This window comes from Lissotriton vulgaris, chromosome 3_1, assembly GCF_964263255.1.
Source record: "Lissotriton vulgaris chromosome 3_1, aLisVul1.2, whole genome shotgun sequence".
NCBI lineage: Eukaryota > Metazoa > Chordata > Amphibia > Caudata > Salamandridae > Lissotriton > Lissotriton vulgaris.
This window is the reverse complement of record NC_141689.1, coordinates 1,563,747,697-1,563,765,303: the sequence shown is the minus strand read 5'-3', so window position 1 is coordinate 1,563,765,303 and position 17,607 is coordinate 1,563,747,697. Positions and strand designations below refer to the sequence as shown.

The following is a 17,607-nucleotide window of genomic DNA, read 5'->3' as shown; positions in this document are numbered from 1 at the left end:
AAGGGATGGAGACTTTATGTCCACAATAGACCTAAAGGACGCTTACCAACACATTCCCATGAACAGACAGCACAAACATCTACTGAGATTTGCCATCAACAAGGCACGGTATGCAGCGTTTAGAACGCAAGCATTACCACGGAGTACCTTTACAACGCGGGCGTAACAACGAAAGTTGTTACCACGCATTGCACTGGGGGGCGCTCAAGGATAGTAAATGATTTAATTTACTATCCCAACACCTTCCCTACTATCCACGGGGACTGGTGTTGGAATAGTAAATTAAATTGATCAATTTTGCGCCCCCCAGCGCAATGCGTGGTAACAACTTTTGTTGTTACGAACGCGTTGTAAAGGTACGCGTTGTAAATGTATGCGTTCTAACGTCATACATCCCAAGGCACACTACCAGTTCACCGCCCTGGCCTTCGGACTAAAATCCGCACCAAGAGTCTTCATCAAGTGCCTCGCTGCCATGGCAGCGCACCTGAGGAGGGAAGGTATCCATGTATATCCCTACCTCGACGACTGGCTCATAAAAGCAAGTTCCTACAAACAATGCAAGGACCATGCACAGCGGGTCACAAAAACGCTAACGGAACTGGGGTTCTCAATACACTGGGGGGGAAGTCCTCAATGGAACCAGAGCAAGTGAAGATCTTCCTAGGTACACAGATGAACACCATACAGAGCAAAGTGTTCCCCAGCGACAAGAGAACACTTGCCCTGCTGAAGGAGACCCGTCAGTACCAGAAGGGGCGAGCTCTGACAGTGAGGACAGCGAGCAAGATCATGGGGATGATGGCGTCCTGCATACACCTAGTCCCCAATATACGGCTACACATGAGACCATTCCAGGAATGGCTACAACAATGGTCACAAGCTACAGGGAGTTGGGAAGATCTAGTGGTTGTAACGCACGCAGTGCAGGAGGAGATAGCGTGGTGGACCAAGGAGAACATAACAGAGGGGAAGCCTTTGACACCACGAAACCCAACAGTAACCATCACCACAGACGCATCCCAAAAGGGATGGGGAGCACACATGAACCAACTCAAGGTGCGGGGCCCGTGGACTCCAACAGATGCCATCAGGCACATCAACTACCTGGAGCTAAAACCCGTGTTCCTCGCCTTAAAAGCCTTCCAGAAACAACTGTACGGGCAAAGAGTGTTGATACAGACCGACAACACCACAACGATGTTCTACATCAACAAACAGGGAGGAACACAATCAGTCTCACTATTCAACCTAGCACAGCAAATATGGAGATGGGCCATCCCACTCAAAATAGACCTAGCTATACACCTACCAGGAAAGGACAACGTGGAGGCAGACTGGCTCAGCAGACAGACATCGGCATTCCACGAGTGAGAGCTCAATGCACAAGAAACACACAGGCTATTCAAGAAGTGGGGGACTCCGACAATAGACCTATTTGCAACACACCAGAATGCAAAATGCCGATACTTCGCATCCAGGCAACCAGGGGAACAATCACAACGGAATGCCCTATGGATAAGCTGGTCGAAAACATTTGCCTACGCTTCCCCCCCCCCCGCGATACCACTGATGTACAGGGTACTCAGCAAATGCAGAAACAGCAACATGACGCTGATTCTGGTGGCACCACAGTGGGCCAGGCAGTCATGGTTCTCACAAATAGTGGAGATGGCGCAGGGACCGCCTCACAAATTCGGGAAAAGATAGGACTTACTCTCCATGCAAAACGGAGAGGTACTCCACCCGGAGCCAGAAAGCCTCTGCCTAGAGGCATGGCTCCTAAAGACAGAGTTTGCACATCTGAAACTGCCTGAGAGCACACTGCAGGTGCTACAAGAGGCAAGAAGGCCTACCACACGGAGGTGCTATGTGGCAAAATGGAAAAGATTCACACAATGGTGTATCAAGGAGAAACTGCACAAGAAGATGACAAGGAAATCAACGGTGCTAAAATATCTAACGCACCTACTCAAATCAAACCTAAGTTCCACCTCGCTGAGTGTACACCTAGCAGCGATAGTAGCCTACACAAGAGGAGAGACAGGAAAGAGCTTCTTTACATCACAAGTAGTAAAAAGATTCCTGGAAGGGGCTAAAAGAATAGCACCACCCAAAAGGATGGCACCGCCAGCATGGAACCTTATTTTAGTCCTAACAGAGCTTATGAAGGCACCCTTCGAACCCATTCATAAGGCATCACTACTAATGCTCACAATGAAGACAGCCTTTCTAGTGGCAATCACCTCGCTACGCAGGGTAAGCGAACTGCAAGCGCTAACACTGCAAGAACCCTACATTCAAATACACAATGATAGGGTGGTAATGAGAACTGACCCACACTTTATGCCAAAGGTGGTGTCACGGTTTCACTTGAACCAGACAATACAAATACCAAGCTTCTTTCAGAAACCATCCACAAGTGCAGAGAGGGCACTGCACACTCTGGACCCTAGAAGGGCAGTAATGCATTACATGGAAAGAACTAAAGAGCACAGGAAAACAAAGCAGTTCTTTGTATCCTTGGCAAGCAGTTTCCTGGGTAGACCAGTAAGAAAAATTGCACGATGGATCGCACAAACGATACAATTCTGCCACAAGCAGGCAGTCCAAGAACTAACAGAGGTGGCACAAGCCCACTCTACCAGGAAAGAGGGAGCAGCAATAGCCTTCCTGGCTAACACACCCATTCAAGACATATGCCTGGCGGCAACATGGGCTTCAGTGCACATGTTCACTAAGCACTACTGCGTGGATATACAGATAAACAAGGAAGCACAAGTAGGACAGAAAGTGCTGCAACATATATTCAACAACCAACGCTCATCTTCCACCCAGCCGCCACGAAAGTAACAAACCGCTACAAAGTCTATGCACAGCTTAGTGAATCCAGAAAGATTCACGCTGCAAAACGAATAGTTTCTTACCTGTCGGTGTAGATTTGCAGCTTGAAGATCTTTCTGGATTCACAAGCGAACCCAACCACCTCCGCCAGAAAGATAAGGCAGGAGAAGAAGGTGGAAATACAAGGAATAAAATACAAACAGACACTTTAAGAGACAAAGTGATAAATCATTTGCTTTAAGGAAGAACTTGAAAACATTGCCAAGGATTCACGAACAGAACACAAAAACGAGATAAAAAAAAAGCATCCTAAGATGGCGTCCAAAGGTGGGAGCTTCCGCAGGAAGCGTGCCGACGTCACAGGAAGTACACCAGAAGGTGGGACGTCGACGCCCACCTGGGCTACAAAAAAAAAGAAAGAAAGAAAGAAAAGACTACGATTCCGGGCCCAACCACTAGACCGCGGAATAATGCACAGCATAGTGAATCCAGAAAGATCTTCAAGCTGCAAAACTACACCGACAGGTAAGAAACTATTCGTTATGGAGGGAGAAGAGTCAGACTGGAAAGGTGTAGACTTGAGTGGCATAGATTGGAGTAGTGTCAGAGAGAAGTGGCATAGAGTGGTGTTGAGCAGAGTGACGTAGAGGGTGCTGCATAGAGTGGAGTAGAGTGCTGTAGAGTATCGTGGAGTAAAGTGTTGTAGAGCAGCGTGGCATAGATTGTCAGGGTGGAGTAGCATAGAGTAGAGTGTTGTAGAGTGGAGTTGCACAGAGTGTCAGAGCGGAGTAGTGTGTCATAGAATACAGTGGAGTAAGGTTGCATAGAGAGTTGTGTAGAGAGCTGTAGAGTGGAGTAGAATGCTGTAGAGTGTCAAAGGGTGGTGTAGAGTGTCAGTGGAGCAGAGTTAAAAGGAGTAAAACGTCATATAGTGGAGTGTAGTAGAGTGGCCTAGAGTGAAGTGGCATAAAGTACAGTGGTGCAGAGTAGATTGGCGTAGAGTGCTGCAGCGTACAGTGCATGGGTTTGGAGTAAAGTGGTGTTGAGTGCAGTGACGTAGAGTAGAATGCTGTGGCATAAATTGGTGGAGAGGAGCAGGGGAGAGTGGAGAGGAGCAGGGGAGAGTGGAGAGGAGCAGCGGAGAGAGGAGCAGGGGAGAGAGGAGCAGCGGAGAGAGGAGCAGGGGAGAGAGGAGCAGGGGAGAGAGGAGCAGGGGAGAGAGGAGCAGGGGAGAGAGGAGCAGGGGAGAGAGGAGCAGGGGAGAGAGGTGCAGGGTAGCGTGGAGTGGTGCAGGGTAGCGTGGAGTGGTGCAGGGTAGCGTGGAGTGGTGCAGGGTAGCGTGGAGTGGTGCAGGGTAGCGTGGAGTGGTGCAGGGTAGCGTGGAGTGGTGCAGGGTAGCGTGGAGTGGTGCAGGGTAGCGTGGAGTGGTGCAGGGTAGCGTGGAGTGGTGCAGGGTAGCGTGGAGTGGTGCAGGGTAGCGTGGAGTGGTGCAGGGTAGCGTGGAGTGGTGCAGGGTAGCGTGGAGTGGTGCAGGGTAGCGTGGAGTGGTGCAGGGTAGCGTGGAGTGGTGCAGGGTAGCGTGGAGTGGTGCAGGGTAGCGTGGAGTGGTGCAGGGTAGCGTGGAGTGGTGCAGGGTAGCGTGGAGTGGTGCAGGGTAGCGTGGAGTGGTGCAGGGTAGCGTGGAGTGGTGCAGGGTAGCGTGGAGTGGTGCAGGGTAGCGTGGAGTGGTGCAGGGTAGCGTGGAGAGGTGCAGGGTAGCGTGGAGAGGTGCAGGGTAGCGTGGAGAGGTGCAGGGTAGCGTGGAGAGGTGCAGGGTAGCGTGGAGAGGTGCAGGGTAGCGTGGAGAGGTGCAGGGTAGCGTGGAGAGGTGCAGGGTAGCGTGGAGAGGTGCAGGGTAGCGTGGAGAGGTGCAGGGTAGCGTGGAGAGGTGCAGGGTAGCGTGGAGAGGTGCAGGGTAGCGTGGAGAGGTGCAGGGTAGCGTGGAGAGGTGCAGGGTAGCGTGGAGAGGTGCAGGGTAGCGTGGAGAGGTGCAGGGTAGCGTGGAGAGGTGCAGGGTAGCGTGGAGAGGTGCAGGGTAGCGTGGAGAGGTGCAGGGTAGCGTGGAGAGGTGCAGGGTAGCGTGGAGAGGTGCAGGGTAGCGTGGAGTGGTGGTGGGTGGAGTGGTGGTGGGTGGAGTGGTGGTGGGTAGAGTGGAGTGGTGGTGGGTAGAGTGGAGTGGTGGTGGGTAGAGTGGAGTGGTGGTGGGTAGAGTGGAGTGGTGGTGGGTAGAGTGGAGTGGTGGTGGGTAGAGTGGAGTGGTGGTGGGTAGAGTGGAGTGGTGGTGGGTAGAGTGGAGTGGTGGTGGGTAGAGCGGAGTGGTGGTGGGTAGAGCGGAGTGGTGGTGGGTAGAGCGGAGTGGTGGTGGGTAGAGCGGAGTGGTGGTGGGTAGAGCGGAGTGGTGGTGGTGGGTGGAGTGGTGGTGGGTAGAGTGGTGGTGGGTAGAGTGGGGTGGTGCAGGGTAGAGTGGGGTGGTGCAGGGTAGAGTGGGGTGGTGCAGGGTAGAGTGGGGTGGTGCAGGGTAGAGAGGGGTGGTGCAGGGTAGAGAGGGGTGGTGCAGGGTAGAGAGGGGTGGTGCAGGGTAGAGAGGGGTGGTGCAGGGTAGAGTGGGGTGGTGCAGGGTAGAGTGGGGTGGTGCAGGGTAGAGTGGGGTGGTGCAGGGTAGAGTGGGGTGGTGCAGGGTAGAGTGGGGTGGTGCAGGGTAGAGTGGAGTGGCGCAGGGTAGAGTGGAGTGGTGCAGAGTGGAGTGGTGCAGGGTAGAGTGGAGTGGTGCAGAGTGGAGTGGTGCAGGGTAGAGTGGTGCAGGGTGGAGGGCAGTGACGTAAAGTACAGTGGTGCACGATAGAATAGAGTGGCAGAGTGCAATAGTGTAGAGTGACATAGCCTGCAGTAATGTGGAGTGCAGTGGCATAGAGAAGAATATTGTATAATATAGTAGTGTACAGTACAGTGGTGCAAAGTAGTTGGAGTAGGTTCAGTGGCATACGGTGCATTGGTTATGAGTACATTGGTGTAGAGTGGCTTAGACTATAGTGCATAGGTTTAGAGTATAGTTGCACAGCGTAACCTGCAGAGGCATAGAATGCCGTGGCACAGCCTAGATTATTTCATAGTAGGGTGTTGTGGTGCAGAGTAGATTAGAGGGGATTGGCATAGAGTGCACTTGCGAACAGTGGAGAGGTACAGAGTGGGGCGCATTGGCGTAGAGTGCAGTGTTGCAGAGTAGGGTGGAGTGGTTCAAAGTAGAGTAGTATGGGGTAGGGTGCAGAGTGGAGTGGTGCAGATCAGAGTGCAGTATGGAGGGTCACAGTGTGGAGTGGTGCAGAGTAAGGTGTAGTGGCGTGGAATGGTAATTTCTAGGTCAACTTTCTTTTTTTAACCCTTTATGAAAGTCACAAATCAAAATCACTTATTTAAATAAAATGGTGAGAATCAACTCCTTTAAATGGAAGCTCTTGCATTTCTTGCAAGTCTCTTCTGACACCTGGCTAAAATCCGATAGATTGCCTTGTTGCTGAGCACACAGACTTTAAGCCAAGGGGCCCAAAGTAGGAGCTGTTCTCACTGAGACCCAGGTCAAGGGCTAAAACATCGTAATCATAGTCCGAATGTCCTGGACTCTGAGGCGAAGAGATAGCTCAAAAGAGCACCATATCCAGAATGGCACTGACGAAAGGGAGCTGTTGTGAAGGAGTCAGATGTGACGTTGCTACGCTGATGGAAAAGCCCAATTATATAATTAGGTTGGCTGTCATCTACAGGTGGCCTACGACTGCTTGAGGCAATCCCCCCCAGTAGCCAGTCATCTGCAGATGGCACTCTATCATCATTTTTCTCAACATTTGAGATGTTGAGATGCACTGGTAAGGCCAAAGGGAGGGGAGCACAGAGATCGGAAAGTGCTTGTGGCCTACATAAAACCACAGGTAAAGCTTGTGGGACTGTTGGATGGAGATGTGAAAATATACACCCTGCAAGTCCAGGGCTACCATCTAATCTCCTGGGTACAGGGCAGACAGGACTTGGTCCAGGGTGAGCAATTTGAACATGTCCTTCCAGAGGAAGTTTAGAAGGCGAAGGTCCAAGATAGTGCAGAGGTTTGCTCTGGACTACTTTGCAGGAAACCCCTATCAAGGTTATGAAATGGGCCATGTTTACGGGGGGGACGTTAGCAGGATGAGCTAGGCCTGGAGAGCAGGTGGTGGCCTTACTCTCTTTCAAATTCTCCAGGAAGAGTCAGCTTTCCCTCCAAACAGCCTATAGCCATCGAAGGGCATGTGCTTTAGGGACTGTTGGACATCAGAGGAAAACCCTGTGGAGGGAATCCATGCATGGCGTCGCTGCACAACGCACGTTTAGATTGCCCTACCCAGGCAGTCAGGGTTCATAACTAAACATAGTGTTCTTAGCTGCATCAGGTCCATCAGAAATAAGACCCTGTAAAGTCTCTCTGATATCTTCTGGGACAGCTGGCAGGAAGTGTGCCACCCCGTTCCACAATGTGTGAGAGTACCTACCCAGGAAGCATGAGATGTTGACATACATAAGAATAAGACTAACACTGGAAAACATTTTTTTCACAAAGGTTTACATTCATTTTGATTATCATTCAGGCAGAGTCATAGGTATGGCCTTTGGGTTCTGCAAACTAGTGGACTATACCACTAAGCGCTTCAGGTTGGCATGCTGGAGGAGTAGATCTGTGTCCCCAGGAACTGGTCTGTCTTGCCGCTTGCCTAGCCACTAAGAAGGCAAGATCCTGGTTTTGCCCAGGGGCCTACAAGGACATCAATGAAGGTCTCCTTAAAAGCCAATCGAGGTACTTAGTTATGCTGAGCTGGGTTCAGAAGCTTAGCGAGGACATTTGTTTTGACTTCTTTCATGGGTAGATTGTCTAGGACTTCTGCCATCCTTCTGATCACCATGCCCAAGATGGAGTAGTCTTCTGTAGCAAAGGCAGGGTTTTGGGAGGATGAGCAAAAGTCTGGTGAGGTGTCCAGACCACTAGCGTCCTGAAGGTCGTGAAATATACTTCTCTCATACAGGTCATTCATATAATCATCATAGTCATCATATTTGTGAGATATGCCTGGTTTGATTGGAGATACTGTAATGGTCCAGAGGGAAGGGGCACAGCTTTCGAATATTGCATCACTTTCCTGCGTACATGAAATCAGTACGGGCACTGGGACTCGGGTTGGTTGTTTAAGTCATGGCGTCGGACATTGTGCGGAGACTAAACTGGTGGGGCAGTCAGCGTACAGGACGGATCCACTGAGGTGGTCCTGCCAGGTAGCCTCCTTGGAACCGGTTCAATACAAAAGAGTTTCTCTACTGTATCTTTGAGCTGGTGGTATTCATTTACTGTTGCAGTCCGCTCTATCGGACGTGTAGGTGGCAATCACGACATGGCTTAAAACCTGCTTTAGGGCCCATATTCTGCACACTGAAGTTTTTAAAAGCAAAACTTTTTTTCCTGAGGAAAAAAGTCTGTCAGAACACAGTACTGCTAGCTCCGGATTCATGCCTGAAATTGAAGAAAGAAATAAACTGACATCAGCACAGAGGTAGCGCATACATGGGAGCCCGGACAGGTCTGGAGTAGGCGGATTGCCGACGCATGTGTGAATTGTTGAACATTTTCCGGGTCCAATCTGCTGCTTGGGGAAATTCACAAAGGGAGGAACCTGCAGTTAGATTTTTTTTATCACAAATACAGATTTCAATGTTCTAGTAATAGCCCCCAGCACAACTCAGAGCTTTGCCATTGTCAAATGATGTGGCAAATTATCTAGCAGAACAATTTCCAACTACTTAAGCTAGAATTTTATTTTGTGAAACCTGAGAATTGAAAGGAAAATAAAAGCACAAGCTTTCCAATTCCAATCAGTGATGACTGTTTGCTGCACTTTGAAGAAAAACAATTTATGAAGCCTAGCACCCCAAAATAAACACGTAAACAGTTCTATGTTACAATGTCGCTATCTCAGGGGTCTGGAAACATGTACAAACTACTCAATATTGCGGTCTACGAGGACACCAGAATCCCTCGATCGCAGTATTTACCAATATTACACTGTTATGTGTACTTGGTTTTAGTTTTTTCTAAGTCTAAACCTTTACACCCTTACTTGCGCTGTAATGTCGGACGATGTATTGAGTTCCAATGTAGGGGCTGCGTGGAAATGGTCATGCATGGTTGTGGTTTCATTGCAATCAATTGGCATCTAAGCCAACACCCAATGTTAGAGCCTTGAGCCGTGATGGTAGAAACAAGCAAATATGACTAACTCACACACATCTGTATCACTGGCATGGCTAAGTGTAACATCAAATCTGTAATCACAGGACAGAAGCACCCTCAAGCCCTAATGCACGACATCTAAAGCTCCCAACATAGGCCACATAATAAATGCATTCTCCAGCCACACTAGTCACAGTTGCCAAAAACCTGACAGGTACTGGACAAACTTGGGTGCAAACCAGTATTATGAAACCACTACATAAATCATAGTCTTCGCATGCACCTCTGCTTTGCATAAATATATAGTCAGTACAGCTTTGGCTTGATTCTCACCTTATTCTTCAACACATCTGCAGTCATATTCTCAATCTGTTCCTGGTAAGCTTTAATAGCTGTATCCACAGCCTCAATTTGCGTTTTATACGTAGTCTGTTCTCTTTTGAGCTCATCCAGTTCCAAAACTAAAGCTTCAACCTCCTGTGAAAATAAAAAAGTTAATTTAAAACATTAATCCGTACTTCGAGGCAATTAAAGTCTACAATTAATGTTCTATCAGTTGTCCATAATATTACAAAAACAAACCAATCTGTTCAATTGCATATGTGCTGCTTTTCTTGGTCAGTCATCATTCTTGGCAAATACAATCTCCATCACTTTTATCATTTTACATTTTGTAATTAACCTTTATATGGTATGGTAGAAACTGGGGGTTATAGCCGAGCGTAACTTCTTGCTGGTTCAGATCGGAGTGTTGCTTATTGCAGCCCATATATAAATGTGGTCCGGTTGCCAATCCCGCCAATTACCGTTTAATTTTGTTGACTGATATTGATGCAAAGGTGTTTGCTTCCATTCTGATGAAAGGATTTGGAAAATCGGGCAACGCAGGAAAGCATTATTCCATTTAATGAAACTGGTTTTCGGAAAGGCCAATCCACCATTACTAACCTGTTGGCTCTAACGTTACTTGCTGAGCGGGCTGTGTTAAATAAACAAAACGTATATATTTATTTTATTGATCTAAAGGCAGCCTTCGACTCTGTGCCTCGAAATCTGTTATGGAAAAAATTGTTAGATTGGGGCATCCCAGGGAAACTGTTGAGGGTTATGATCCTTTTGTAAACGGATACTTGGGTTCAAGTCAGGTTGGGTGATGGTAGTTACTTATCAAGAAAAATCATAAAATAATGGCCTAAAGCAAGGCTGTGTTCTTGCTCCCTGCCTTTATAATTTATTTTTATCAGATCTTTCTCAGCCCCTGGTTCTAGTAATGCACATGTCCCTAGGCTAGGAGGGTACAAATCAGCTATCTTCAATATGCTGATACTATCCTCGTGAGCCATACTCCTATTGGTCTACAAAGACTTATTAACGCCTTTGATGATTATATACAATTAAATGGCCTTGAACTGAATGTAAAATAAAAACAAAGTCATGAAAATGGGTTCTGTTAAACAGAAGTTCAATACATGGAAGGCCAGAGCAGGCCCAATTGAAGTTGTGAATACATATAGATAGCTAGGGGTGGTATTCGATAACAGGGTACATTTTAAATACGATTTTAAGGACCCAAGGGCTAAATCTGTGACCTTAATTCATGCTTTTAAATGCTTTAAAAAAATCACTATATTGTCAATCATATGGCTATATTCTTTAAAGTCGTCAAAACTAAGTTACAACCTACCCTTTAAAATGGCTCACCCTTCAGCAGAGGGAAAGATGCGAAGGTCCTGGATCTATTGGTAGTCAAGGTCTTCAAAGCAACCTTTGGGATAGCCAGTTCAGTACGCCAAGTGGTAATAAGATTAGAGTTTGGTCTTCAGAGACAGTGCCTGGTATCAAAAAGGAGCATTTTTTAACTGTGTGGTCGCTATGTCTTCATCAGCTCCTGCATGGGAACATTTGCAGGTTAGAAACAGATAAGTCTGCCTTCACTGCTAAATGGAGATCCCATATTGTAAACTTCCTAAGGGATATTGGCCTGCAAATAGCACTGCAAGATCTGAAAATGCCCAATTATAAGTTCATTTAAAAAAACCTGATCAAAGCTGAATCCCTCAAGTTGGACACAAATGCATTAGCAGGGGAAAATGGTGCATGGTATGCGATTAATTCATACCAATCTCCACATATTCAGCCATATTTGACAGCTTATTTCTCAGGAAGGATTAAAAATGTATTTTTAAGGTTACGAATGGGAATAAAACCAACAAAAGAGGGCACACAATCATGGATCAAGCAGTGGCCAGACTCCAATTGTAGAATATGCGGATGGCCAAAAGAAACATTAGTGCGCGACTACATTATGACTTAGTTCTTTATTTATTAAAAGTGAGTGTTTAAACAAACTGAGAAATACATCTGCCCCTGTCCTGATGGCAATGCGATTAGTAAACTGAGAGTAGACATGATAGGGGGAAACAACTGTTTCAATGCATGTCATTACAACACAAATGGTTTGTTGCAGGAGATAAGTGGTGTTGGATTAAACTCCAACACCTTCCCTACTGGTGCACAAACTGGAGTTGGAATGGTAAATTATACTATTCCAACTTCGAGGGCTCCCCCGACAGCAAGTCGGGGTAAAGATTTGCGTTGTAACAGCATGCATTGTAACGTCATACAACGATTTAAGGGTATCACACGTACCCCATATGTGGGCTAGATTCCTATTACACATGAAGAAAATGTTTTGTCTATTTAATCAAACAAAAAAAGAGTTTTGTTTTGTACAGCAGAAATGCTGAACTCAAATAATTGTAAGTGCACTCGTGGAACTGAAGAAAAGAGCGACTCTTGCAAAATAAAATATGTGCCAATGATCACACAATTTGAGACCAGCTTACAGGTCAAGTACATGACAGTTGGGTCAAGTAGATTGTTGAAGTTAATTAACCTTATGTGTTTGCAGGCCTGAGGGTTCAAGCAGCTTTCAGGCTACATAGAGTAGGTGTAAAGCCATGTTTTCACTTGTCACACTAGTGGATGGCACAATAAATACACAAGTCCACAGGTGACATTTAAACTGTTCATGCTCTGGGTGTAGTTTCTACACCATATACTATGGCTTATGTAGGAAGCTAGCTCTTTATATGGTATATCAAAAAGAGGTGCAAAAAGTCAAGGTATTCCCTTATTAGTGGACAAGGGCTTGCCCTAGCAATCCCAAGGTGCTCATCTAGGGGGTAATGTGATCATGCAGCCTTAGGCTTATCAGAGACAAGTGCCAAACATCTGCAAAATACAGTCAATAAATGATGCACACAACTCAAAAAGATAAGCCACACCAATTTATAAAATGAACATGTCTCTTTATATATATATTTAGGCAACAGAACCAGTATGATCATGTATGTTTCAAGAAAGAAATGCTTCAATTTTTCCGAGGCTGCAATGTTATCCTATGGGAGGAAAAACAAATATGGCATACAGGTAACGTACAGCGAGTTACAAGACCAACCTCCTGAACTTAAGGGGAGTATGGGACAAGGTCCAAGGCAGCACCAGCAGGTCAACTCCAGTGGCACTAGAGCTGCCAGGTGCAGGGGTGCAATACAGCGTCTAGTGCGTAATATTAGTCTTTAAGGATCTGTCTTCGAATAAAAAGGGTAAGCAGGTTTGGACTACGAGGCCAGTCGGGCTAAACCAACAGGGGGGCTCAAACCTCACGATGCTCAGGGGCATGGGGATATCCATTGTCCTCTTCTCCACAGGTTAGGTGAGGCAGGAGCAGGGGTGTCCTTGGGCACCGGGTTTTGGTTACCGGGAGCAGTCGTGGTAGACTGGGCCTACAAACCACAGGTTGCAGGCAGCGTTGAGAAGTCTACATTGTGGAAACTGAAGATGGGCTTCGAGTCTGGAGGGTCTAGGGACCACGTTGGCACTGTTGCTCGGGTGCAGTGGTGCTTACAGGCATCAGGTTTTCGCTGTCTTGTAGCCACAGTTGTTTCTTGGTACCTGAAAGGTGCAGGGGAGCAGCTCCGCTGTTCCACAGGAGTTCATGGTTCTTGGGTGAAGTGCTGGCAGTTCTACCAGGCTTTGGAGACGCAACAGCAGCAGGACAGGTCATCTTTTGGGGCAATAGTTAAAGTCAGTAGACAGGCCGGCAGGGTTGGTGCCAAGTCAGTTGCTGGTTCTTCTGTTCTTGACTCTTGCAACTCTTCACATCAGTCATTATCTTCTTTCAGGTCGGCAGGATCCGATTTCTTGGTGCCAGGAGCTCCCCAAATACCAGATTTAGGGGCTTTAAAGTAGGGCAGTAGCCTATGGGCTACTTCCCCTATCGGGCCACTACACCTTCTATATGAACACTTCCTTTGGGAAGTGGGCATAAACCAGTCCCAGAATTCCCACATTTGCCATCACAAATATGGCAGACTCTGAAATGCCATCTTTACATCAGGTAGCCCACCTTAAGGGTGTAACTAGCCTGAAAGTGAACACACCTTTCTACCTCCTAATTTGCCTACTTTGCCATGCGCCAAACAGGCTTCGGTCATGGGGTACACACCCTCTGCCCAGGAAGACTTTGTTCCTGACCTCCTGAGAGCAAAGTCCCTCACCCTTGTGGTCAGAAATTAGTCTTGAGAAGCAGGCTGGGTAAGACTAGTCAGCCAGCACACCAGTAGGTGGAAGGGTTTCTGGGGCACTTCTAAGGTGCCTTCTGGGTGCATGTACTAATAAATCCAAACAAAGGAATCAGTGTTGTCTTATTAATACGAGATGTTTGATATCAAACATCTGTTTTCAGTGAAGCCATCATGTAGCTGGGGAACTCGTTTTTACCAGTGTCTAGTTCATGTTTTAAAATGGCTTCCCTGATCACTTGTACTGGCAGTAATTGAACTGACCAGCACAAGGGAATATCAGCTAATGCAGAAGTGCTCACACCTGTAGTAAGTGTACCCTGCCTTATGGCGGTTAGGCCTGCTGTAGGGGTGACATACCTATATTGCATGCAGCGTCTGTAGGCATGGCACACAGGGATGTGTAGCATGTTGCTTTTTCACTTTTGTATGCACCAAGACACGCAGGCTGCAGTGGCAGACTGTGGGTGTATGGTGAAGGTCCCTTAGGGAGGCCTAATACATGCTGTAGCCCTTCAGGCCCTCATTAGCCTCCTTGCTCTGTGTACCAGGGGTAAAACTTACTAGGGACTTGCAGGGAGTGCTGAAGTGTACAACTGGGGTATAATTGCACAGTTTTGGGAAAGAGATGTGGGACTGGGGACCTGGTTAGCAGGACCCAGTGCCTTTCCAGTCAAAATCACATCAAATACCAGGCAAAAAGTTGGGGTGACCATGTCAAAAAAGGACACTTTCCTACACCATATAGGAGAGTTAAATACACCAATCAAGGATTAAGCAATTTCTACATGTTTAGAGGTCAGAGCACATATACTCGGCACTGGACAGCAGTGCCCCAGTGTGCTGAGTCTAAAGACCAGCAGTACAATCCAGCAAAATATGGAGATGACGACAAATAGGGGTACTTTCCTCACAAATGGTTTCAGCATCCAGATCAGTTTAAGACTTTGAGCCCATCTAGCAGGATATATTGAAACAGGATGAGAATGTATGAAAAAAGACCCCCCCTTGTAAGTTACACTTAGTTTACACACTTGGACGACTAACACTCCTCTTTCACATTTATTTTTTATCTTTACCTGTTGCTTTTCCTTAAATTTTTTACTGAAGGCATCAGCTTTTTTCTTTGCTGCATCAACTTTTTGCTGAGCTTCCTTCAGTTCTTTCTCTCGCTCTGCTTCAGCATTTTTCATCTTGTTCTCCAAGACTTTATATTTTTCCTCTGCCTTTTTTTGAACCTCCTTTGTTTTCTTGAGCGTTTCTTCACTTTCCTCTGAAATCACAAAGTTTCATTTGATTATTTAAAAGTGTAATTTAATAAGACTTCTACTGTAGAAGAAATCATGAAGTTTCATAACTGGAATACAATAGAAACTTAGACTAGATAGAGGTCTGCTGCCACACTAGCTCCTTAAAATATAGCTGGAAGACATTTGCTCTCTTCTATAAAAATTAAGGTTCAGATGCAGCTAGTGCAAAACACATTAAGAGGGTACATTATTTTGTTCTAAAACACTTAAATAGACATTTTGGTGCATCAACTTTCACAATCAACCAGATTTCTTGCGCAACAGGTGATTCTGTTTAAAGTTCAAGGGACTTTTGAACAGTCTGATGGAACAGGAATGCATGTTACAGATCTGTAAAGAATCACAGTTGCACCAAATCACAATGTTTTGTGATTTACTAATAACCTCTGTGAATCTGCCTTACGTGTGTTATTATAAACTCCTAGAAAGTCAATTTGCCTTTAACTGCCCCATCATTGGGTTTAACATTAATGTCCATAAGATGCAAGCTTGAAACATTTAACAATGTAATAATACACTCATGTTACCAATGGTTTTCTTGAGTGTCTCAAGTTCTTCCTGCTGCTTGTGATAGGAACTTTGCTGCAATTTAGTCTGTAGTAAGTCAGCTTCTTCAGACTTCATTTCCCATTGCTGCTTTAGCTGACGATATCTGGAAAAAAACACAATAGCACGTAATTATCACTTTTATTTACGGCATTAAAAAAATGTGAACAGATCTCTCCTTCAAGCAAAATCTGCGGTGGAACGATTGGTTTCAGAACAAGCACATTGCACCAATAAACAGTAAAGGAGAACAAACAAATATATACACTTCACAGAATTCACTGCTCCTTCTCTCTTTTTAGCTTATTTGTATCTGCCCTTTATTCTATTTGAAGGCCATGTCTCTCTCTATCCAGGTAACCGGATAATGTTTTTCAAATGTATTTTACAATGCTTAAAATAATAATTTCTTTTCTATTTTACAACACTATTCTTCTGAGCTCCATGTATTGCACTTATACCTTTAAAATCCAAACAGTGGGACAACTATGCTTGCAACAACATTAGGCAGGTAACATTTTAAAATAAAAACTACGATGACAATGTATTTGCCAATTAGTGGGTAACGCATTTGATAGCCTGTATCAAATCTCTTGCTTTGACTTCTAACATGTATTCTATTGTCTTCTTAACCAGTTGCCAAAAAGAATTCTGGTATCTTGTCTGATTAGTAATGTATGCCACTTTTGAGGACTTCAAAGGTAAAATACCAGAGACAAAAACGCAACTGCTATCAACCCGTGATTATGTGATAAAGCTGGAAAATCATTTCGCCAGTTGTCTGGCACTAACATCGTACACCAGCCTTGGCGTCCCCACTGGATACATGAAATGTATCTCCCACCCATAGCCCTGAACTTCCTCAGCACAAGATTTGAAGCTTGGCCACTTTGTAGGGTGAACCAACTCTCAAGGTGGAGATTATTCGATGTTGCATAAAAGAAAAGTAGTGTCTACCCTACGGGGTCACCCCACGTAGTTGCCCAAGTTTAATGCCAGACTGACACCATGAAAGAGTAGAAAGGTTTCAGGACACCAGAAAAAACAGTTTCTAGGGTAAGTTAACATCTTGGCTTTTTCAAAGATAAACAACTTGATGGTGAATAGCATTCGTTCAAAAATGTATCTGAGGATGGGGCATTGCTCGATTAGTCTCGGCCAGGTTTGGAGAAAATTTCTAAGTAATGATTTTTTTTTTTTACACTTTTTTTTAAGGTGCTAGTTTGGAGCAACCAGTAAGTGGGGAGGATAATTGAAAGAATGTCAAAAATTCAAGAGAATCATGCACAATGTTAACTTTTTGAACTAAACATTCATGAAAAAAACAAAGCAAGCACAACCATGGATAACACTACGTTGCTAGAGACTGCCATAGTAATGTATTATTAGTGTACAACATAACTGAAGTATAAGTTTGCACTAGTCAAATACACTCTGAAAAGCAGTCCTCTGTATCGCAGGAGAAGATCTCAGTAGACTGCATAGGCTTCTCAGTAAGGTCTGTAAGAATAGTTACTTTCAATAACTATCTTTCTGGTGGATACTCTACCTGCAGATTCCTCACCTGTAGAACAATCCTCAGGTGTCAGACAGGATTCGGAAACATGAAAGTAACAAAGTTCACGATAGAGGGTGCTGAATTCAGAAGGCACCGGAAGTGACGTCACACACCGCCGCCAAAGCATTAAAGTGCCGGCCCAGGCATAGCGGTCTTCAGTTACTCTCTATTGTTTCCAAGCCATCGAGGAGAGAAGGTATTCTAACATAGATGAAGAATAACAGTACCAATTAATAGAGATGGAATATTAATAAATGTTCCTATAAGTCATCCAGCTTTCCTGGGAAGAAGGTAATTAACATAGGGCGATAACTAAGGGCCTGCACCTCACAGACCTCCAGGCAGACATGATGGCAACCAAAAAAACAATTTTGAGGATCAACCTGCAAAGGGTATAAACTATGCAGGGGCTCAAACAGTGACCCCATTAAAAATATTAAAACCAAATTCAAGTTACATTGAAGAACCACAAAGGGCGTGGGA

The 17,607-nt window shown here is 45.7% G+C and overlaps 1 protein-coding gene across 1 annotated transcript in view; it reads right to left on the bottom strand.

Moving 5' to 3' along the window:
• The window catches only part of SMC2 (structural maintenance of chromosomes 2), a 380,518-nt gene that overhangs the window by 175,321 nt on the left and 187,590 nt on the right, over positions 1-17,607 (bottom strand). Inside the window, exons 17-19 of the mRNA XM_086962048.1 lie at positions 15,548-15,672; positions 14,790-14,983; positions 9,458-9,601 (exon numbers count right to left, since the gene is read on the bottom strand). Of these exons, the coding sequence (XP_086818174.1) occupies positions 9,458-9,601; positions 14,790-14,983; positions 15,548-15,672 (463 nt within the window). The remainder of the gene's footprint in view (positions 1-9,457; positions 9,602-14,789; positions 14,984-15,547; positions 15,673-17,607) is intronic.